At 44.8% G+C, this 23,703-nt stretch overlaps 2 protein-coding genes across 5 annotated transcripts in view; one reads left to right on the top strand and one right to left on the bottom strand.

The window, feature by feature from the left end:
• Positions 1-9,275, top strand: part of CALU (calumenin) — a 28,666-nt gene extending 19,391 nt beyond the window's left edge. For all 4 annotated transcript variants that reach the window (XM_027102018.1, XM_027102019.1, XM_027102017.1 and 1 more), the window contains exons 5-7: positions 120-180; positions 5,028-5,227; positions 6,883-9,275. In XM_027102018.1, the coding sequence (XP_026957819.1) occupies positions 120-180; positions 5,028-5,227; positions 6,883-6,987 (366 nt within the window). In that variant the 3' untranslated portion in view covers positions 6,988-9,275. The remainder of the gene's footprint in view (positions 1-119; positions 181-5,027; positions 5,228-6,882) is intronic.
• A 1,409-nt stretch (positions 9,276-10,684) lies between these two features.
• OPN1SW (opsin 1, short wave sensitive) lies at positions 10,685-18,592 on the bottom strand. Its single transcript, XM_027102015.1, has 5 exons — positions 13,638-18,592; positions 13,168-13,336; positions 12,710-12,860; positions 12,060-12,299; positions 10,685-11,067 (listed from the first exon to the last, which is right to left on the bottom strand). The coding sequence occupies exons 1-5, from the start codon at positions 13,987-13,989 to the stop codon at positions 10,915-10,917; spliced, it is 1,065 nt and encodes a 354-aa protein (XP_026957816.1). The 5' UTR covers positions 13,990-18,592; the 3' UTR covers positions 10,685-10,914.
• Between the last annotated feature and the right edge of the window lie 5,111 nt (positions 18,593-23,703).

Genomic DNA, 23,703 nt, shown 5'->3' with positions numbered 1-23,703 from the left:
TGTGTGTGTGTGTGTGTGTGTGTGTGTGTGTGTGTGTGTGTGTGTGTTTTAATGAATGACAAATAATTGCCTAAACTAACTCATCCAGATACTAAGTCTAATTACCCTCTTCTGTTTAGGAAACAATGGAAGATATAGATAAGAATGCTGATGGTTTCATTGATCTGGAGGAGTATATTGGTAAGTCTGTTTCTAGTGTTTTTCTTAGAAGAAGCTGAGAAGCTTTGGAAGATATGTTCACCAATAGAAACAATTTACCCCATGGGTCAACTCTCAGCACATCATTAAGTCAGACCAGTGTGAGGAATAGGGGGTCATGATAAAGTGTCTGTAGCAGCACTGGCAAATCAAAATGTAAATGTGAGCCACATATATAATTTTAACTTTTCTAATAGCCACATCAAAAATAATAAAAGGAAACAGGTGAAATTTATTTCAATAGTGTATTTTATTTAGCCTAAGATTCCAAAATACTATAATTTCAACATTTTATCAATATAAATCATTGAGGGTTTTTTTTCCTACAAATCTTCAAAAGTTTATTTTACACTAAAGCACATTTCAGTTTGGACCAGTCACATTTCAAGTCCTCAGTAGCCCCATGTGGCCAGTGGCTACTGTAGTGGACTGCTGAAATAGTACATCCCAGATGCCCTGTGGAATTGACAGTAAGGAGTTGCAGGGAGCCTAGACTGGCATTAGGAAATGGAAATAGGACAAAGGGGACAGTTGGGTGACTAAGAGCTGTTGATTCCTCTTAGTCTTTCCTTTTCGCTGTATTCTATTCATGTTTTCTGTCTAGATTCTCTTAATTTGTTTCCTTTCGTCTTTTTTTTAAAAATCACTCCTTTCTGCCATTTTTCCTTTTAGTTGTCTGGTTTTGTTTTCTTTTCTTTTCCTTTTTCTTTTTTTTTTTTTTACTTTTTTGACCACACCTCGGCTTGTGGGATCTTAGATCCCTGACCAAGGATCGAACCCTTGCTCTCAGCAATGAAAGCTTGGAGTCCTAACCACTGGCCTGCCAGGGAATTCCCAGTTGTCTGTTTATTTTAGATGCTACTATACCTTCAAGTTGTCTGTTTATTTTAGATGCTATACCTTTCTCTCAAGTAAAGCTTTTTTTTTTTTGGCCATGCCGTGCAGCATGTGGGATATTAGTTCTCCAACCAGGGATCAAACACGTGCCCCCTGCAGTGGAAGTGCAGAGTCTTAACCATTGGACTGCCAGGGAAGTCCCTAAAGCTATTTTTATTATCCTCAAAATAATTTCAAGATTTTCCCATTGCTTTAAAAAAAGGAGCTGCCTCTTAGCAAGTAGTTGAGCAAATTGTTACACAGTTAGTGTGATGGAAATTAGCATAAGTAAAGGAGAAGAGATGGAAGATACTACAGATGTCTTTGTTACAAATGTTATTCCATTTTAAAAGATATTAGATAATTTTATATTTCCAATTATTATTTTTACTCATAGTAACTTAATTCTAGTGCACCACTGGTTTTGTGTTTCATAAGACAATTTGTTTTTAGGCTTCTGATCTTTACCTGGAATGGTTATTTTAAGTGTGAAAGGGAGACTTAAGCCCTTACCTCTATCCCTGTATGTCACTTCAGTCCATTGAACAAGTCACTCCTTTACTCAAATTTTGTCTAATTATACCTGCCATTTATTTTCTAGAGTTATTCCAGTTGAAATACTCCTTGAATACTCTTTTCTTCTAAGACTCCATGATGTACTTTGAGAGGGGTAAGCAGTGGGAAGATGGAATTTTTTTCCAAAATGATTTTTTTAGTGGAGTTTATCAGCACAGTGGAAATAAATGGCCTGGGTGCATTTACTGAGCCCGTTTCAAAGTTGACTGTTTCTTTTTTTTAATATTTTATCTTTTAATTCTTGGTTTTTGCCATTTTATCACCATTGCTAAAACGGAGGAACTCATTTTGAACCTCTTGAGAGGAATTAAGTTTTATAACAGTTAAGTACCATCATTTCCCAAGCATTGGGGCCAAATAAAGAGATACTTCTATCTCCCTCCCATCGTATAGATCAATTGTTTCTTGAAACTACTGAAACTATCAACTGTGTGTGTATGACTTTGTTTTGCAAATCATCAACTAATGCAAACGCTTTTACATCTTGGGTGCCGGGCTTTGTAAAGCTAAAAAGTCTCCCAAACAGTATCTTCCAGTTTCTAGGGGTATGCTAGTTTCTGCCCTGTTGAGAGGAAAGATCAAAAAGAAACAAAGGGTCTTTGCCTCTTACATTTAGCATTAATAAGTCCCCAGAGTTATACTGTTGAGCCATTTAAATTTATTACACAGCATTGCAAGCATACACAAAATTAAATAGAATAGTATAATGAATCCCCTGTACTTACGCCCAGTCACAGCAGCCATCAACCCATGGCCAATCCTTTTAAATCCATATCCACGTCTTACCTCCTTTATTATTTTGAAGTAAATCCTAATCAGCATCTCATTTCATCTGTAAACATTTGGTTATATCTCTCTTAAGATACATATGTATCTCTAAAAATTTTTAAATAAAAGCTCAAATAATTAGTAATTCCTTAATATCATTATATAGGTTGAATTTTTTTTAATTGTATTTGTTTGTTTGTTTGTTTATTTATGGCCATGTTGGGTCTTCGTTTCTGTGTGAGGACTTTCTCTAGTTGCAGCGAGTGGGGGCCACTCTTCATCACCGTGCGCGGACCTCTTGCTCTCACAACCTCTCTTGTTGCGGAGCACAAGCTTCAGACGCACAGGCTCAGTAGTTGTGGCTCATGGGCCTAGTTGCTCCGCGGCATGTGGGATCTTCCCAGACCAGGGCTTGAACCCATGTCCCCTGCATTGGCAGGCAGATTCTCAACAGCTGTGCCACCAGGGAAGCCCAGGTTGAATTTTTTAATAGAAAATTAAATAGTATTAATTCTTATCCTTACTTTTCTAGCTTTAAGATGCACTTACATTATGTTGTATATTCTAGCTTCTATTAAAAGCATGTCTTTCAGGAAATTCCCTGGTGGTCCAGTGGTTAGGACTTGGCACTTTCACTGCAGGGACCGTGTTTGACCCCTGGTTGGGGAACTAAGATCCCGAATGCCGTGTGGTGTGGCCAAATTAAAAAAGAAAGAAAGAAAGAAAAATACGTCTTTTAAACGCACGTTTTCCTAACGTGCGTTTCCTAATACACATGTATTCCCTATTTCAGAATTTCCCAATCTGTATACAGTGAAAGGTCTCCCTGACCCTCAGGACAGCTAGGGCAAGGTGCTGGCCAGTGGATCGTACAAATACTGTGTTTTCTGAATGTGCTGTAACATGAAAAAAGAATTGGCAAGACCTGCTCTGAGACTCCCAATTTGTGTTTAAGACAGAAAGGAGTAGTTCTACTCTTAACCCTCAAGTTCAGGAAAATGACAGTGCCAACTGCAAAATGCTGGAAATAGTAGAATTTAGTAACAAGTTTGATGTCCTTTATTCAGGGGAAAACAATCCATGGATCGGGGGAGTAAAGTACCTCACAAGCAGTGGAGCATTCTTCCTAGGGGGTTTTGGGCAAGAGCAGGCTTTATAAAACATTAGAGGGGCAACTCAGATGCAGGACACAATTGGCTAGGAGGTCAGGGATTTCCTTATTAAGATAACAGGTCATCTTTTCTAAGGGTAAGGTAAGTTGACTGAAGCTGAGCTGGAGGGTTGTGATTGATATATGTTAGGTTTTCTTAGCAGTGTGGGCTGACTTAGGTTTAGATTTGTGGCATGGGCCGGGCCACTGGGGCAGCCTCCATTTTATGGGTCCCAACATACAGATTACTTTTATCACAGGTAAATAACTGTTTAGAAGTTACTTAGACTTATATTAGGTGTGTTCCCATACCTTACATGAAATGCATGTACACTTACTTTGATATAGTGTAATTTAGGAGTCTTCAGACTTTCACTCATGTAATTCCTAAAAGAATTTTGACAGTAGCTAAGCCTGTGTGCCACAACTACTGAGCCTGCACTCTAGAGCCCGGGAGCCACAACTACTAAGCCTGTTTGCTGCAGCTACTGAAGCCCGTGCGCCTAGAGCCTGTGCTTTGCATCAAGAGAAGCCACTGCAATGAGAAGCCCGTGCACCACAACAAAGAGTGGCCCCTGCTCGCCGCATCTAGAGAAACCCCACGCGCAGCAACAAAAGACCCAACGCGGCCAAAAAAAAAAAAAAATTTTTTTAAATACTTAAAAAAAAAGTATACTCTGTAATTGGTTGGTGGACAGTTTGACTTATAGACCTCTCAAGTTTTCTTTAGGATTTAAAACCACATCTTTCTAAAACTAGTGGTCAGGTTAATTAGTAGTGAAATGGAATGTAGGGAACAACTATCTTATGAAAGTTGGTCTTTACCTTTCTTTTTATTTATTTTTTTAAAAAGAAATTTATTTATTTATTTATTCTTGGCTGTGTTGGGTCTTCATTGCTGCGCCGGCTTTCTCTGGTTGCAACGAGCAGGGGCTACTCTTCGTTGTGGTGCACAGACTTCTCCTTGTGGTGGCTTCTCTCACTGCGGAGCACAGGCTCTAGGCACGTGGGCTTCAGTAGTTGTGGCACGCGGGCTCAGTAGTTGTGGCACACATGGGCTTAGTTGCTCCACAGCATGTGGGATCTTCCTGGACCAGGGATTGAACCCATGTCCCCTGCGTTGGCAGGCGGATTCTTAACTACTGCTCCACCGGGGAAGTCCTGGTCTTCACCTTTCTTGACGCTAGTCATCTCCCTTTGTTTCTGCATTTTTTTTAAAGGATTCTCTTTGCTCTCATATCATTCAAGACCAACAGCTGGAAATATTCTTGTTGCAAGATCAATAATCACACATCAGGAAAACTCCTTGCTTCTTAAGGTCTCTCTGACCTAAAATACCCTTATAACTGCTATTAGGTTCCAAACTGATGAATGAGGAAAAAGGGTCAGGTCAGATTTGCATGGGGCAGTCTTTGAGAAAAGACAAACTCATCTTCTGTATGGATGTGTATTCACACAGGTGACATGTACAGCCATGATGGAAATGCTGATGAGCCAGAATGGGTAAAGACTGAGAGAGAACAATTTGTTGAGTTTCGAGATAAGAACCGAGATGGGAAGATGGATAAGGAAGAGACCAAAGACTGGATCCTTCCCTCAGACTATGATCATGCAGAGGCAGAAGCCAGGCACCTAGTCTACGAATCCGACCAAAACAAGGTAAGTCTGTCCAGGCCCAAATAATCTATCAGTGATGAATTCTGTTTCTAGGGGATTGCCTAAAAAATTCCTGTTAAGGTACATAGAGCATTTAAGGTCTTAATTAGTTTGAGTCTGCTATGGATCTAAAGTTGGCGATTGAAAACTTACAGGGCAGCGCTAGCTCTCTGATCTCATTTTAGAAATCCCTTTGCCCAATGTTCCCAGCATTGGAGAAATTTAGGCCTCAGAAAGAGCCTCTGGATATAGCCTGTGCCCAGCATGCATCATCTGCTATCTTTGGAACCCCAGGAAATCTTCTTTGCTTTTTTGTTGTTATTTCCTTTGTTCTTTTATCTTTTACAGGCTCATTTTGCCTACTCAAAGCTGGTTGTTTCCTTCTTAAATCAAGCATGCTTTTTAAAATTAAATCATTTGTAGGAGCTTATAAATCAGCTTTTCTCTGAAACCTGTTAAAATTACCCTTGATCAACTATCTGAGAAGGCATTCAGTTCATTAAAAGAGTCGTGTTACTACTGAGCCCTGTCACCTTTTTCAGAGATTTGAGTGCTCTCCTTAGAGCAAACTGAAAATCAGTCTAAAGTTGGGGGATTCTAGAATTCTAAATGTTCTTTTATTTAGACTGATCTTTGGTTTTAATGTAGTTTCTTTTTTCTTTTTTTAAATTATTTTATTTATTTTTGGCTGCATTGAGTCTTTGTTGCTGCGCGCGGGCTTTCTCTAGTTGTGGTGAGCGGGGGCTACTCTTCGTTGTCGTGCGCAGGCTTCTCATTTGGGTGGCTTCTCTCGTTGCGGAGCACAGGCTGTAGGCACAGGCTTCAGTAGTTGTGGCTCGCGCAGGCTCTAGAGTAAAGGCTCAGTAGTTGTGGCGCATGGGCTTAGTTGCTCCACGGCATGTGGGATCTTCCCGGACCAGGGCTCAAACCCGTGTCCCCTGCATTGGCAGGCGGATTCTTAACCACTGCGCCACCAGAGAGGCTCCTAATGCAGTTTCTTATTGAGCCTTTTTGAGGGTCAGTCTGTTTTGAGTTCTTGCTCAGTCACTTCAGTAGCCAGGTGCTGTGTCCTGAGACATGTGAGAAAAGGAAACTGATGTAGTCATCCCTTGGGAATCTAGCCTAGATAATTCTTGAGATGAGTATCTGAGCCTTCATTTGGGGTTCTGTCTGGAATATGATTGGTGACTAGGTCATTTTGGAGTTGAAGACCGTGCTTGATATTAGCATATTTCATTGTTCCTGTTAGACAAAGACTTGATTCACTTTGAAGTATTTTTCCTGCTATTCTTGACTATCTCTTACCCATATCTAGGAGATGTCCCACATTTTGCTCGAAAGGGAGCGTTTTCTTCTCAAAAAACAAACCCATATCCCTAGCATTGAGCTATTGAGCTATATTATTTCCATCCTTCCACTTAACTTCCTTGATAAGAAAAATGTATCAACTGCTGTTTACTCCCTCTTTGCGTGTGTGCGTGTGTGTGTATGTGTGTGTGTGTGTGTGTTGGGGGTGGGCAGTGAGGATTGAGTTCACATTTAATTTAGTGGGAATTAGAATCGTAAATCTTGACTAACCCCTGTTGTATGTTAACAGTGTTCTAAATTTGAAATAAGAAATATATTTTGCATCAATTCACTGTTCTCTCTACTTTCAGGATGGCAAGCTTACCAAGGAGGAGATTGTTGACAAGTATGATTTATTTGTGGGCAGCCAGGCCACAGATTTTGGTGAGGCCTTAGTACGACATGACGAGTTCTGAGCTGCAGACAGAGGAACCTACATTTCTTCAAAAGTAATTTATTTTTACAGCTTCTGGTTTCACATGAAATTGTTTGCGCTACTGAGACTGTTATTACAAACTTTTTAAGACATGAAAAGCTGTCTTAAAAATCCCGTCCCCATTCCTCCTCCTCTCTGAGGGACTGGAGGGAAACTGTGCTTCTGAGGAAAAACTCTAATTAGTACACTTGTGTTTGTAGATTTACACTTTGTATTATGTATAACATGTGTGTTTATTTTTGTATTTGTTCTCTGGTTGGGAGTATGATATGAAGGATCAAGATCCTCAGCTCACACTTTGTAGGCAAACGTTAGCCCTTCACTCTGTCTCAACCCTTATCATATAATTTTTATAATTCTGAGTTAATTAATTTTAAGCCTGAGATCAATAAGAAATGTTCAAGAGAGAGAAGAGGGAAGAAATAGTCCCCACAATTCATATTTAGAGAGATAACACTTAAACTTGCCTATTGAAAAGTATCCTGCATAAGTTGGAGGGGCCGAATATTTCATTCAGCTGCTCCAGGTCCAGGTCCTGGCATTGTCTGGGCAAGGACCGATCCCTGTGCTGTAAGAAAGCTTGGCTCAACTTGATTTCATTCATTCTTTTTTTTTTCCTTCCCTGTAAGACTAGCTGTTTGCTAATTTTGTCAAGCACAGCTGTGGTGGGAAGAGTTGGGGCCACTGTCTTGAAAATCAGTCAAGTACTGAGTGTGATCTCTTTACAGAGCTATACATAGAAACAGCTGGAAAACTAAAGGAAAAATACAAGTGTTTTTAGGGCACATGCTTTTTTCTGGGTATGCATCTATTGAAGTGCTCAAGACTGTCTTGCCTATTGAATCACTGTAAGTGCCCCTATTCAGCTCCTATTTCCCCAGGTGTTCCAAGGAATTAATCTGCACTGCAGTTAAAATGTACTCCTTTCCAATCATGTCATTGAAAGTGCCTTTAATGAGAGAAATGATCACTGAATGAGGATTCTCTTAAGAAACTCGAAGATAAAATAAAGAGAAGATTATTTGGACCACCTTAAATGAAAGCTTAGAACCTCCTAGTGTGGTGGGATTTTTTTCTTTCCTTTCTCCTTTGGACGGTGGTTAAATAGCAGTATTAGTTAGGGGCTTGGTTGCAGTGTTCTTATCTTGTGGGCTGGTTTCCAAAAACCACATGCTGCTGAATTTACCAGGGATCCTCGTACCTCAGAATGCTAACCACTTACTACCAGGCCTGTTTCTGTGTCAGCTGGAGAGCTTGAGCTAAGACTCAAAGATGAGAGGGCTCTTTGGTTTGAGGACCATCGCTCACCCTTCCTGCCTTCGACCCATCACTCCCTACGTTCCCATCTCCCCACTGCCAAAAAAAAGTTTATCATGAATCAACATGGCCAACCCTGATCAAAGAGAGGGACATTGTAGAAGGAGCTGAAGAAACCACCTCTGTTCCCAACTCACTTTACCTATATTTTACATAACAGGAAACTGTCCTTTTTGGTCCCTTTCATACAGATGGACCTCTTTTGAGAAGAATTATTATATTCCAAGTTTTTAGCCCTCAGGTTACTAAGACAAATATATATATATATATCCGTTATTATTTCATATATCTTTCTGGATAATACATTCAGGTGGTGCTGGGTGATTATTATAATCTGAACCTAGGTGTATCCTTTGGTCTTCCACAATCACGTTGAGGTGGGCTACTTGGCCTGGTAAAAAGCCGGATATCGTGTAACTCCACCCCAGCCTTTGCATTGAGCTCTTGAGAGTGGATACATTCTTTTAACCCCAGTATAAGGGAGTGGAAATTCTCTGCCTTCCAGATTCCCCATTTTTCTTGTTAAGAAGATCAGGGATAATTAATAATGCCCACCAACCCTGGCTTGGAGAGGGCACGTCATGAATTGTGTGGCAGGAGATCCTCATAGGTCACTAGGTACAGAGAACCCAGGCCTTATGTTAAAGTCACGCACCTAGAAAGCAAACCTCCATCTGCTAAGACAGCAACTTCTGGATGCTGGGTGCTCATCAGTAAGCATTGTACTCTAATCTCTAATGATCCCCCTGGATTTTTTTTTTTTTTTTCTTTTGGTTTAAATCAAGCCTGAGGCTGGTGAACAGTAGCTGCACACCCACATAGTGTGTTCTGTGAATGCTAGCTCTCTTGAATTTGGATATTGGTTATTTTTTATAGAGTGTAAACCCAGTTTTATATTCTGTAATGCAAACAGGTACCTATCTGTTTCTAAATAAAACTGTTTACATTCACTGTGGGTTATGAATGTCCTTTATTTTCTTAAGAAATGGAACTCTTGCTTAGAATTATGGGTGTTATAAAATGGCACAGAAAAAGAGCTCTCCTGGAAGGTTTATCATACCCCCCACCCCAACCCAGAGAAGTTACTGCCTTCTCCCAAATTGGTTACTCTTTTCTTCCTATTCCTGAAATCTTCTAGCATCCTTCTACAGCTGTAACCCTTCTCTGCTTCCCTTAGGCCATATAACTGGAGAGGAGCCCAGCTGCTCATTACATAATTGCCTGATACCAAACACAAGCCATTTCTGAATGTACACACATTTATCTTGATTTTTATTTCAAAAAGTCTCTTCTTCAGGGGGTGGGGAGAGGGAGTATAAGGTAAAACAGTTTTTTGAACATTTTGTATAGTTTATAAATGGTATTAGATGTGCAAATTCATTTTGAGAACATGAAGGGAATTAAACTATTAACTTTAGTAAATACACAGCTTAAAACAGATATATAGGTTTAGCCAGATAGGAGGTGTGGGGGGAAAGGAAGCACCTGGAATATTCATGCTGGTACAGGGGTTTGTGGGCATGGCTGTCCCAGCCAAAGCGATAGCAATTACTGGCAGTGACAGCATAAGAAAGTTCTTTCAAACTCATTTGGGACCTACTAAAGGGTTTTTTTAAGGTTTTTGTTTTGTTTTGTTTTATTTTATTTATTTATTTTTGGCTGCATTAGGTCTTCGTTGCTGTGCTTGGGCTTTCTCTAGTTGCGGTGAGCGGGGGCTACTCTTTGTTGTGGTGCGTGGGCTTCTCACTGCGGTGGCTTCTCTTGTGGAGCACGGGCTCTAGGCTCGCACGCTCAGTAGTTGTGGCTCGCAGGCTCTAGAGCTCAGGCTCAGTAGTTGTGGCGCATGAACTTAGTTGCTCTGCGGCATGTGGGATCTTCCCGGACCAGGACTCGAACCCGTGTCCCCTGCATTGGCAGGCGGATTCTTAAACCACTGCGCCACCAGGGAAACTCTAAAGGTTCTTTTTTTAATGTCTCTCCCATTTCTAAAGTGTTTCCGTAAGTTTGTTTTAATTCAAAATGTATCATCTTTGAACAGATCCCCAGTAGGGAAAAAACGTTACTAGAAAGGAAAATAATTGTTGTGTACACACTGAAAAATCATCAGCCAGACTGCTTTACAGTTGCCGTGTATGTAGAAATCTGTTCTCCAAGTGCTGTAAATTCTGCCACTTAAGAGTAGAAACTGGGCTTCCCTGGTGGCGCAGTGGTTAGGAGTCTGCCTGCCAATGCAGGGGACATGGGTTCGTGCCCCGGTCCGGGAAGATCCCACATGCCGCGGAGCGGCTGGGCCCGTGAGCCATGGCCGCTGAGCCTGCACGTCCAGAGCCTGTGCTCCGCAACGGGAGAGGCCACAACAGTGAGAGGCCCGTGTACCACAAAAAATAAAAAAAAATTAAAGAGTAGAAACTGATGATTGTTGAAATGGCCTTTGGGGTGGTCTGAAGTAGACCCAGCTGGAACAGTAGCTTTGTGTAGGTAGGAAGGAAATAGTAGGAAAATGGAAAATTGACCTCAAATTGCTATCACTCCCCTTCCCGTTTTCTGTGTTGTAGTAGTTTGGTTTTTGACAGGCAAGGTAGAAATTTCCTTAAATGTAAAATCCTTGTTGCTGCAAACAGGCCAGTATGGGGCCAACTTGGCTAGAAGAGACGGTAGAAACTTCCATTTTCTGGGAGCTAGACATGTCAGACTCATCTGTCATGGGCCTTCCACACACCATCTCCATGATGCAAGCTTGGAACTGGAGGAAAGAGCAGAATTGGAGATAGTCCCCTTGGTAGAGCGGTACAGAGGAGATAACATCAGGAAGCATAGGGGAAAAAAGATCTCATTCTTTGTATCCTCAAAGCCTTGCACAATGCCCTATACACAGGATCTCCTCAGGTGGTTTTGATTATATCTTCCCAATACTGAGAGCTAGCTATATTCCAGGCTAAGACTACGCACTACTCCTGGGTCTACAGTGATAATCCCTACACATTCTGGCTAACTCTGAGAATGTGTAGAATTTCACTGTTGGGAGACCTCACAAACCACCCTGCCCCATAAGAGCACTGTCAAAAGTGACCCCAGAATAGCCCCGCCCACCCACCCCACCATTACTTGAAAGCGCTCCCAACTGGGGAAGGACTGCCAATTCTGTTTCTGTCCAGGAGGTTTCGCATTCGTTTTGAATCCATCTCTGGAAGTGAGGAAACAAAATAACAATTCTCAAAGCAGAGTGTTAGCTCTACACGGCAGGAACCCTCCTTGATTTGTCTGAGTTTGGGTTATTAGCTTAGATTCAGGATTTGGGATAGGAAGCCACCTGGTACCTTCAGATGATAAGCTGTTTTAGAAACGTACGCATGTGTTGTGATCTCTGTGTTTCACATAAATGGTCGTGCAGACTAGAAGTTGGAAAGGATTAAGAACTCGTGAAATGGAAATTTAGGGGCACCGCTGATCTATCAGTTTTTCAGTGAAACGGAAAGCCTTTTCACTTCTCATCCTGCCCTTTGGAGCAACTCGAATTTTATGGCTCAAGTTGTCTTCCCTGAGTTCTGTGATCTTGTCTGGATGACCACGCCTTCATCCCTGGGCTTACTTACCAAGTGCTTTCTAGCCTGCTAAGGGTTTCCATGCCTTCCCTGTTGACCCCAAGAAACCCTTTGAGTGGAGTCCCAGGTGCTTGGAGTTAAAAGTCATTGTTGAGAAGAACCAGGTCTTAGGAATATAAATAGAGAGCTTTACCTGCTTATTCATGAAGCAGTAGATGATGGGATTGTAGACGCAAGCACTCTTGGGGAAGAAGGCAGGAATGGTGACAAACCGTAAGTCCACCCCGTGGTTATGGTTGTTGACTATATACATGGCCAGGGCAGTGTAGGGCGTGTAACAGAGACAGAAGGATCCCACCATCATCACCACCTTGTGGCTCACCTCCCGCCCAGCCTTCTGGGTTGTAGCTGCCTCCTGCTGCTGAGCTGCAACCTGGTAAGAGCACAGAAAACATCACACCCTCTTATCCCTGGCCCTGAACTCCTAGATCTCTGGACTCTTCAACTAGGGGGCCATCTACTCTAATTGTCTCTCTGCTGTCCCAGCTTTTGGCCTAGTCCCTCTGTTTCCCCCTCCTTGAGGAAGGCAAGATGGAGGCAGCTCTCTGGTCTGTGACGATGGAAAAGATCACATGCGTCTCTTGATATACCTGAGCAGGAATTACTCAGCCTTATTCTTCATTTCATCATCTCCCTGTCCCCACTTCCTTCACTGCTTTTTGATACCCCTCTACCTGACTGGACGTTTCCGAATGTTTTATGTTCTAGAGCACTTACCCGCTCTTCCCTCTCACCTAGAGCCTTGTGATCCCTTCCTCCCTGACCCTCACGAAAGGCACTCACAGCTCTGAAGACCCCCAGCAGCTGAGAGTAGGAGAAGCAGATGAGGGAGAGAGGCACAGTGTAGCAGAAAATGAAGAGAAACCAGGTATAGTACTCGCTGTAATATTTGGTGCCCACGGTGCAGGAACACTGAAGACCCTCGGGGACAAACCTGCAAGGGACCAAGCACTTACTCACTGTGAGGCTCAATTAGTAGAGAGGAAGATGAGATTCTTGGGTTGTGTTCTCCACTTAGAACCCAGAATGACTTCAGGCAGCGGGTATTTTCTGTCCTCACCAGCGAGCCTTTAGCAATTGCAACTGCAGGGTAAACTTTAGCACTTGTCTCCCACAGCCCTTTCCCTTATTTATTCCACCAGCTCTTTAAAAATTAGAGGTCAAAGACTATACCCAACTCTCTTCCCGCCCTCGCAACCTGAGCTTCTAGCTACATCAGCACAGCGGCCCCGCACTCTCACCGGCTCCAGCCAAAGAAGGGTGGGATGGAGACACCAATACCAATGGTCCAGGTGGCCAGGACCACCATCAGTGCGTGCTTGGAGCTGAAGCGGAAGTTGCCGAAGGGCTTACAGATGATGATGTAGCGCTCAAAGACCAAGAAGGCCAGTGACCAGCCTGTCACCAGACCTGTGATGAAATGTGAGGGTAAGAGGGTAAACAGCCCCACTCATCCTGGCAGGCAGAGTGGAATACAGATGGGGTGGAGAAAGCACAGGGAGGGAAGGGTTGGAGTGGTTAGTGAAGTAGAGTTTGGGACTCGGTTAGACTTCTAGTCTGGGTGGCTTTATATCTCAGTATGCAAAAGAGCACCAAACTTCTATCCCCCAGACTCCTCTTTGGGGCCCACTCTCACCCAACAGCCTGGCCCCTGGTTCCAATCATGGAGCGGTGTCCTTTGCCTCCCCCCAGCCCCCTTCTCCCGCAATACCTGCTGTACGGCCCAGGAAGGCCCCCAGAGCACAAACATGGCAGCCGAAGACAAAGTATCCATGACAGCTGGTGATGAAGATGACAAAGACAGAGAAGATGCAGTAGATGAAACCCCCCAGGGATACATTGACCAGAATGTAGTTGAGTGGCTGCCGCAACTTTCTGTAGCGCAGTGTGGCCACCAGCACTGTGGCATCGAGTGGCGTCCCTACAACGAAGACAAAGCCCGTGAAGGCTGCCTGGAGGTGGAAGGCCCAGACAGGGGCGAGGCGGTACTGAGGCCCATCCCACGGCCCCACCAAGATGTTCTTGAACAGAAAAAACTCCTCCTCCTCTGACATCTTGCTCATGGGATGTCCACCACCCACTCTGATTCCCCTTATAGATCATCCTCCCACCACCACTTCTCCCCGACCCTGCCAAAGAACCTCTCCTCCAAAGCCACTTTGGAGCTCCCTGAAAGATCAGTGCTGATCCTAAGCTTCCTAAGGACAAAGTTTGGGATTAAAGACCCTAAGCCCCCACCTAAACCTTTTGTGACCCCAAAGCCGATTGTATGTTCTCCAGAGGATAAGAGTGGGCTCAAAGGATCCGGACATGCAACGGTCAGGCGCTGTAATGAATAGGAGTGGGCTCATTGGGGCCTGGGAGATGCTGACCCATGTTTAAAGAAGACCCTCCATCACTTTTTTTTCCCTTTGAGTGGACCTATGGAAGGCACCCTTCTTCTTTGACTTCAGGCACTACTACATCCCTGTAGGTGTTTACACCCCATCTGACCCTTTGTGGACGGTGCCCCCTAAGTGTCCCTCTCCAGGGATCTTGGGCTCACAGCCAGCCTGGGAAGCAGCCTCAGGCTGCAGGAAGGGGCAGGGAATGGAGAGTTCCCTGGAGCACCTTAGTAACAGCCTTCATGGAACAGTTCAGGGGCAGCTCGACAATGCCTAGAGGTCTAAGGCACCCCAGGCTGCCAGTTTCTTCATGGTGAGTCTACCCAGAGAGGGAACCTTTCCTACTCAGACCTCCCCCAGCCAGGTCGAGGTTAGTTTGCTCACTGTCCCTCTCATGCCATGTTCACACCTGCCCCTGCCCTTAGCTCAGCAGTGCCCAAGCTGCCAGTCATCCTGTCTGCTCATCCAAGACCTGCCCAGTGAATTACGTAATTCACTGTCCAGAAAGTCAACACAAACCAACTGTTCTTCAGATTATGACAGGCAAGAATGGGGTTTCACAAAGGAGACACCGGTGTGATATAATAATGTCCTCAACAGCATTCCTGAGTAGCACAGCAACCAGTTTCACAGGATCGGGTCTCCTGCTGACTATTACCCTCAATATGGGCTCCACACAAAGCACGATTCAGAACTGGACATAAACCAGAACCATTCGGCTGGGGGCCAAATACCAGCTCTGCCAGGCTACTCTAATCCAGAGGACATTTCAACTCTCTAGAGGCTTGAAAGGCATTATTCCCTAACCTCTCTAATCATTGCTTCTCCCTGCTTAGTTTTTTATCAAGTGGATTTCTGTTTCAAGTGGATTGTATATGCCTGGGGCTCAAAATTCAAAAAGTACAAAAGAATATGCAGTAAAAAATACATCTCTTTCCCACCCAGGCTCCCAGTTCCCCTCTCCAGAAGCAACCAGTGTTCACTTTTTGCTGTGTTTTTGATGCGTAGGTTGAAATGATGTGTTGAGCTTGAAATGTGTTGTGGCAATGTTGTCTGTTAAATACTGACCAGTCAGACTCTCCAGGCAAGTGGTGAGATGAGAGAAAGTTCTACATGCTCTTGTGGAAATGAGGAATCGTCCAAGGATTTGCCTGAATGAAAGCCATCCTCATGCCTGGGAGGAAAGAGGAGAAACCACCCCCACCCACCCCGCCCCGAGGTAGAGCCATGACTCTTCCTAGAGAATTTCATCTGCTGGCTTTGAAATACAGAGACAAATGAACCACTTAGGGCCTAAACTCCTACAGCCTAGATCAAGGCCACAGTAATTTTAGCCCGGAAAACAATGCATGGTAGATGGCAATGGATTTCCACCAGGGCGGTACTCCTCTCCCCCACCCTGTTACCCTGGAGACATTTGGAGGTATGTGGGGTGGGAGGGGGGTGTTTTATGGCTGTTGGCAAAGAAGGGGATTACTGGTATTGAGTGGGCAGGACACTGCTCTATACCGGCCACACTGAGAATGATCCTGCCTCAAATTCCAATAGTACCCCCAGAGAAAAGCACTGGCTGGGACCCAGTCCCGGTCTCAGCCCTGAAACATTCTCAGCAAAGTCCCCCTGGCGCCCTTGCTTGGAGACACCTCACTCCTTGGCACACCCAGCGAGAGAAACAATTAGGAAATGTGTACTGAGGTAATGGAATGACGCGTTGAGTGGCTTTTATTTATAAGCCAGTTTAAAGCTGGGGAACAGCTACCCAAAAAAGTCCCTTTGGTTTGAGAATAGATGAGCTGTTGCTTTTCTCTCTGGCCATGATTGGTTAGTGGAGCCAGTCGTCTGGTCCAGACATTCTGGATGGGGATAATAAAACTTCATCCCCTGGGTACAAAGGAATGTTAGCCAATCTGTTCTCTAAAGCGAGGGCCATTCTTCCCCGTATCCAACAGACGCGTGGGTTTATTAGGAAGCCTGCTTTTGCATGGATGGTGGGAGGGTTTCTTTAGGCTTATGGCTTTTACCTCAAGCCAAGTAATGAAGATCCCCCTGAATATCTGTTGCCCCTGGTGGTTTTTTGGTGCACACTCCTGGCTTGCTTTCTTTCCCTCATTCACGCATTCATTTATTCCACAGACATTTGCTAAGAGATGCCTACAACAGCAGTTGTGCTGTGAGGATGAAATGAGATTAATCTGGTAGAGTGCTTACCTAAGGCCAGGTACACAGAAATGCTTGGGAGTTGTTTGTTTCGTCAGCAGGATTGCCAAGTGCCAGACACGAGGCTGGATCCAAAGATCAATAAGACAGATCTCTGTCCCCCCAGAAGCTCCCAGCCTCCTAGAGGGAACCCCCCTCTAGGGGGTCAAACAAGGGTCCTGGAGGTGTGATGGATGTGGTACAGTGGCAGCACAAAAGAGAGAGCCAGACAGAGCCTACTGGGTCTCCTACAAGGCCCCAGTTTCTGATGTGTGACCTCTCCCCTCACTCTCATTTGGGGAATCCCAGCCTGAAGAACCCCACCCAGGCCACCCTTAGCCGATCGGCAGGCTCTTCCCTGAAGCTTTCCTGGGTGGGATGAACAGGGCAGGCTGGGGTGAGGGAGGAAGTGTGGGTATTTACAGGATGTATTCCCATCTCTGGTTTTCTAGAAAGTCTGGATAGCAGTGTGTATCGCATTTAAAACACGCTTTGGATTCAGATAAATGTGCTTCGTATAAGTCGAATTTGGGCACGTTTCTTTTTCTTACAGTGGGGTGACAGCTATCTCGCAAGGCTGTTACGAGGTTAAGTAAGATCTGTAAAGCACAGATCACACTGCTCAGCCCACGGTAAGCATTAAGTGGCAGCTTTCCGCTCATGTATTTTCTCCTTGCCCTCATGTTGCCATCATAATAACCCCTTTCCTTTGTACAGCACTTTACTGTTTGCAGAGTGCTTTCACATACGTTTTCTCACCTGATCCTCAAATTACCCTGTAAGGCAGACAGGGCAGGTGTGACTTCCCCACCTGACAGATGAAGAAACTGAGTAATTTAGCAAATATCACCTAGTCAAGGGTGACCTGGGACAGACTTCTTAGTCCCCACCTAGGAGGCAGATGAGTTTGGAGGATTTTTTCTGTTGGTCTGATCATGAGGTAAGAAAGAAGAGTGCTTCTTCATGGGTGCAGGAGATGCCAGGCAGGCCCCCTCAGCCCTGGGGTTCCCGGAAGGGGGGCTGGCTGGAGACTGGCTCCCTCCCTGCCCTTCCCCAGCAGCACCCCACGAACTCCGCTTGGCAGCCCTGAGGGAGAACTGGATGGTCACGGGGAAGATGGGACCTTGCCTAATCACCGTGTGGCTCCACAGTGGGCCAGGGAGCAGTGGAGAGAGCCGAGGGGCAAGGCCTGCTGGAGTGCAGCCGACCTGGGCTGGGAGCCAGCCTGGACGGAGGAGAGAGGCCCTTCTAGGAACCACAAACTGCGGCTACTACTGATGTAGCAAAGAAGACACAGCTGGCAAAGAGTAACCCTCAGTGGCTCTTTGGTCTAGGGCTATGATTCTCACTTAGGGTGCACGAGGTCCCGGGTTTAAATCCCAGATGAGTCCTACTTTTGCTGGATTTTTCTTTTTTTCTGTTCCCCTTTCCCCGCCACACAAGTATACGTTGCCTGCCCTTTCTCAAGTTGAAGCAGAGATGACCCAGTGGTGAGTGAATAAAGGACCCTGAAGACAAGCTGCCAGTCAGTCTCCCCATTAGCCATGGCCTGTATATACCCATTATTTCCGCTGAGGCTAAGCCGAGCAGAAGGGGATTGGCATAGCTCCAGGAGCTGAACCTGAGAAGGTGGAGCCAAAGGGTTCCCTCGTGTTAGGCAGAAAGCCTCTCAGAGAGCCTCAGATAGAGAGCGGGTGGTCAGAACAATCAGGGCCCGAGCTGGAGGTCAAGAAGAGGCAAACTCTCCATGTAAAACCCAAGCTATGAAATGCATTGGCTTCAAAGTCCAAAAGCTAGGCATAAAATCACAATTCGGAGTCTCAGCTTTCCTCTTGGTAAAATGGGAACAATAATATTCATTTCTTAAAGTTGAGAGGATGAAATCAGAAACTGTATGTGAAAACACTTTGCAAACTATAACACACCTTACAGACATAGGGATTGTTAGGAATACTACTAAAGATAAAGAGAATCTGGAAAGGAAATTCTGACAACATGACAGACTGAACTAATGTAGTTTCTCTTCACCCAGTGTCCCGTAAAACACACACAGAAATACTACATAAAACAATTTAAAAACTAACATATGAACAATTGCAAAATTGGTTTAAAAAGGGAAATTCCCGGGCTTCCCTGGTGGCGCAGTGGTTGGGAGTCTGCCTGCCGATGCAGGGGACACGGGTTCGTGCCCCGGTCCGGGAAGATCCCACATGCCGTGGAGCGGCTGGGCCCGTGAGCCATGGCCGCTGGGCCTGCGCGTCCGGAGCCTGTGCTCCGCAGCGGGAGAGGCCACAACAGTGAGAGGCCCGCATATCGCAAAAAAAAAAAAAAAAAAAAAAAAAGGGAAATTCCCAGATAGATAACAGAATTAAAGAAAGAATATAAAACTAAACAAAGGAGGAGGAGGAGAAGGAGGAGGGACTATCACAGTAGCCCATGGTTCATTTCAGACACAGATCACAAACATATACCAGGGACATGGAGATGTGTTCTAATGCTTTCAGTTATAGGCTATGTGCCCTCAGCCCACCAGCGACAAAGAGCTGGGACTGAACCCCCTGCATAAAGCTCAGAATATCAAAGATCTACCTTATCCATGGAAAGAAAACTAAAATGGCACACACCAGTTCAACGAAGCAGAGAAAAGGGTTAGAAATCCAAGTCAACCCTGAGATATTGAAGTCTGAACCTGAGAAAATGCTTGTGTTGCATCTGGATTTATGTTATTTGCATGATGCTGAATCCTTAAGCAGAGAAATTAAATATAAACCTGGTTTAGGACAACTTGAAATCCCTAGGAATACCACACAGCCTCACAGAAGCAAGAAAGAGCTCTCCAAGACTGTTTTCATACCCCAAGGTATATGAGAGTCTCACTAAAAAGTGACAAATCAAAAACGCCTACTGGGGCTTCCCTGGTGGTGCAGTGGTTGAGAATCTGCCTGCTAATGCAGGGGATATGGGTTCTAGCCCTGTTCTGGGAAGATCCCATATGCTGCGGAGCAACTAAGCCCGGGAGCCACAACTACTGAGCCTGCGTGTCTGGAGCCTGTGCTCTGCAACAAGAGAAGCCGCGATAGTGAGAGGCCTGCGCACCGTGATGAAGAGTGGCCCCTGCTTGCCACAACTAGAGAAAGCCCTCACACAGAAACGAAGACCCAACATAGCCAAAAATTAATTAATTAATTAATTAATTTTAAAAAAAACACCTACTGAAGAAGAACTCACAATAAAAATCTTATAAACTAGACAAGAAAGCAATCCACCTAAGGAAGACTCAGCAGACACAACAAACAGGACAATTAACACTCCAAGAACTGTGCATAATAGAACAACATGACAAGCACTGTGTAATAAGTATTCTTAAAAGTGTTAAAGATTAAAGACAAAAAAGTAAACCATAATGAAAATATTGCACTATGAAAAAAAAAAGCAGCTCATTGAGGGAAAAAAAATTAGGAAATGGAAGACATACCATTGAAGACTCAAGACATTAAACAGTAGACTAGACCCAGCTGGAAAGAGAATTAGTGAAGTGGAAGATAGAGCTGATAAAATTGTTCAAAATATGGGGGGAAAGGGGAAAGTAATGAGATAGAAAATATGAAAGAATAGTTAAAAGACATGAGGAAAAGAATATGCCTATTACACTGTCACACTGAATATATATATTGTTTCCTGAAACAGAGAGAATGAGGGAAATGTATGGGTTGGCCAAAAAGTTCGTTTGAAATTTTTGGCCAACCCAATAATATTCCAAGAGATAATGATTGATAATCTTCCAAAATAAAAGAAAGACACAGTCCTCAGATTGAGAACTGAGCTTATAAACACATTGTGGTGAAACTGGAGAATACTGAAGAGAAAAAGAAAACTCTTAAAAGCAACAAAAAATTTAAAAAATTTAAAAACTTGTTTGCCTAGAGAGACAATTATATTGGCAGCTGACTTCTTATTAGCAGCAAAAGATTACAGAAAAAAATAGAATATCTTCAAAAGTCTAAAAGAATTGTCAACCTAAAATTTTATGCCCACTAAATTTCCATTTAAGTGTTGTGAAATAAAGACCTTTTAAGACAAAGACTGAGAATGTTTACCACTCAAAGACTTTCACTGAAATGCTACCAAAGGATATATTTCATAAGAAGGAAACCGAAATAAGAAGGAAGGAATGAAATGCAAGAAGGAATGGTGAGCAAAGAAATTTATAAATATGTTTGTGAATCTAAAAAAGCATTGAGGGACTTCCCTGGCGGTCCAGTGGTTAAGACATCGCCTTCCAATACAGGGGGTGCGGGTTTGGTCCCTGGTCAGGGAGCTACGATTCCATATGCCTCGCGGCCCAAAAACCAAAACAGAAGCAATATTGTAACAAATTCAATAAAGACTTTAAAAATGGTCCACATAAAAAAAATCTTAAAAAAATTTTTTTAATTAAAAAAAAATAAAATAAAAAAGCATTGACAGCCACTGTTAGTGGAGTAAAAATCAGTTCAGCTGCTTTATAGAGCAATTTGGCAATACCTAGTAAAGTTTAAGGTGCACATATTCTATGACCCAGAAATTCTACTTCTAGGTATCTACTTTAGAGATGTGCTTACATATATGCCAAGGAGGCATGCACAGCACTGTCCATCACAGCATTGTTTACAATATGGAATATTGGAAATTTCCCAAATGTTCATTAGCAGAAGCATGGATAAATCAATTGTGGTATATTCAAACAATGGAACAAAATTCAGCAGTTAAAATTCATGAACTAGAGCTATATGAAACAGCATGAATAAATGTAAAAAGAAAAACATGTTAAGGAAAAAAGAAAGTTTGCAGAAGAATGTGTATAATATGCTGTACTTTTTGCATCTTTAGAAGATTCACTTTTTTTTTCTTTTTAATGAAAGAATCTAGGCATTTAGAAATAAGGGTAAAGGTGGATAAATGGCTGCATCAGTCCTCAGAGAGGATGATCTGCTGGGATGGGATTAGGAGGGAGGCTGAATCCTGGGTCCATGGATTACAAGGATTAATTCAGATTATCCCCCTAAACTGATCACCTGGCTGGCATCCCCACCACTCCTAGCCCACAGTCCACTTCCCCCCCCCATACCTGCTAAGCCCTTTCCTCCAGCCTCCTATCTTCATTCTCACCCTCAACCCAGTACTGGTCTGGGTTTTACTCATATTTGGGTCCTGAGAATAGACTGGTTCAGATCTCCTCTGAATGCTCCTCAAATCAAGGGTGAATCGTGACCTGCACCCCTGGAGCCAGGGAGAGATTAGTCCTAATACTCTGGATGAGAGCTCCCTGAGGAGAGCTTGGACCCCTGGATGTTACAGTTGACAACTTCCTCCCCTGTCCTTCCCTCCATTAGCCAAGAGGTCAGCAGTCAAGGTCTGCTATCTGACCCTGCTGGTTCAGTCAGGACCAGAAGGAGCTGTGCTGGGGCAGAACAAACAGCCACTCTGCTTCCAGCATTAGACTCTGTCATTCCCAGGAGCCCTGTGCCCTCCACCCTCCTAACACCAAACCCTTTCCATCATCCCTGACAGTTGCACTGCTCCCCAAGTCTGGACAGGCCTGAAATCGGCAGCGGACCCTCTGGAAAGGGTCTGTCTGGGTGGGCTTGCTCCACAGTCTTTCCCCACAACTCGATCACCTTAACCACAGGGTCTGGAGTGGAGACCTGTCCTCTGGGGAGCAAACGAAACTTCTTGATCTGTGCTCACCATCTCTCAGAGCACATACGAGGCTGGGGGTATGAGAGGGAAGAAGAAAGGTGAGGAGAGAGAGACAGAGAGACACAGAGAGAGGCTTAGAGGCAACATTATGGTTAATAGGCAACATTGAACTCCTTAAGTGTGAGATCATATGTTAAAACAAGCAGAGCATTGACTGTGCTGTTGGGAGATTTACGTTTACTCATTTATTCTACGTGTAAAGGACTTTGTCAGATGCTGGAGATACAAAAAATGACTAAGATAACTTCCCAGTCTTCAAGAAACTGGCCAGACAGAAAATTAAAAACCTGACCTTGACAACCCAGAGTGACTGGCGCTGCCCTAGAGGGAAGAAGGACGGGGCAGAGCACAGCAGGGGCATATAATGGGGTTAGAGTGGGGCGTCAGGAACAGCTGCTTAGAGATGACTCCCCACTGAGTGCTGAAGGATAAGTAGGGGATGTCCAGGCAAAGAAGGGCTCCCTTCTGAGGAATATAGAGGTCTTGTGAACCTGGGAGCCTGGGGGGATGACACTGACAATATATGCCCAATGACCTTGTGCGTGGATGCACAAGAGAAGGGATTGGTGTGTGCCCCTGGCTTAGGAACCTCCCAATGCTTTTCTGGATGTGCTGGGGCGCCCCGGTTCCCAAGTGTACCCTTTTTTTTTTTTCTTCCTGGCTGAGACCTGCATAGATGTGAGAACAATTGCTTCGTCAAGATCTGGCATACAGTAGACGTTCCTTGAATGAATGATGAAGTAAGTGAAATAAGCCCTCTGAGCTTTCACATCTCCCTTCCATGAGAGTGAAAATCAGCAGTGCCCACTGTGAGCTGGCTACAGGGGCTAGGTTGAGTGAGGGTCATGGCTCGCAGCCCCGCGGGCATGGAGCCAGGTGGGAAGGCAGGCGGTGGAGAAAAGCGCTCTTCGGACACTAAGGACTGCGTAGGGCCACGGAGCGGTCCCTCTTAAGAGGGTCCCTGCTTCTGGCTTGGTGGAGGCGCGGGGACAGCAGAGGGATCAGGGCCCCGAGGTTCGAGTATCCTGGCCTTGGTTTCCCTCCTCCTGCCCTCACGCAGCTCTGAGGCTGGGGCCGGCGGCCGGGGGTCCGCGCTTACTGCCGAGCTGGGCGGCAGCTCCGACCTGCTCCGTAGGAAGCGAGGGGAGTGTAAGCATCCGTGCTTTTGGAGAAAACAGGCCGGGAGGATTTGTCCATCCTTGTGGTTTTCCTACCCCATCACCGAGCAGGACGGGACCCTGACACATGGCGCAGAGCGGTCTCCCAGCTCAGCCAACTGCCAGCAGGACCCACTGCCAAACCAGGGCATCTGGTCGCTCCCTCGGCGCGGGCCTTGGGGCGTGTCCGAGGACACGCTCGCTCGGCCTCCCGGTACCCTCCCGCCGGCACGGGGTCCGGGAGCTCCGGTGGTGGGCTGACTTCCGGACGGCGGCGGGGGAGGTGTCAGGTGGCCCAGCC

The sequence above is a fragment of the Aethalodelphis obliquidens genome, unplaced genomic scaffold, assembly GCF_003676395.1.
Source record: "Aethalodelphis obliquidens isolate GAN/ISIS:26980383/991018 unplaced genomic scaffold, ASM367639v1 scaffold5, whole genome shotgun sequence".
Lineage (NCBI taxonomy): Eukaryota > Metazoa > Chordata > Mammalia > Artiodactyla > Delphinidae > Aethalodelphis > Aethalodelphis obliquidens.
The sequence above is the reverse complement of the archived record's forward strand: the minus strand, read 5'-3'. Positions and strand labels throughout refer to the sequence as shown.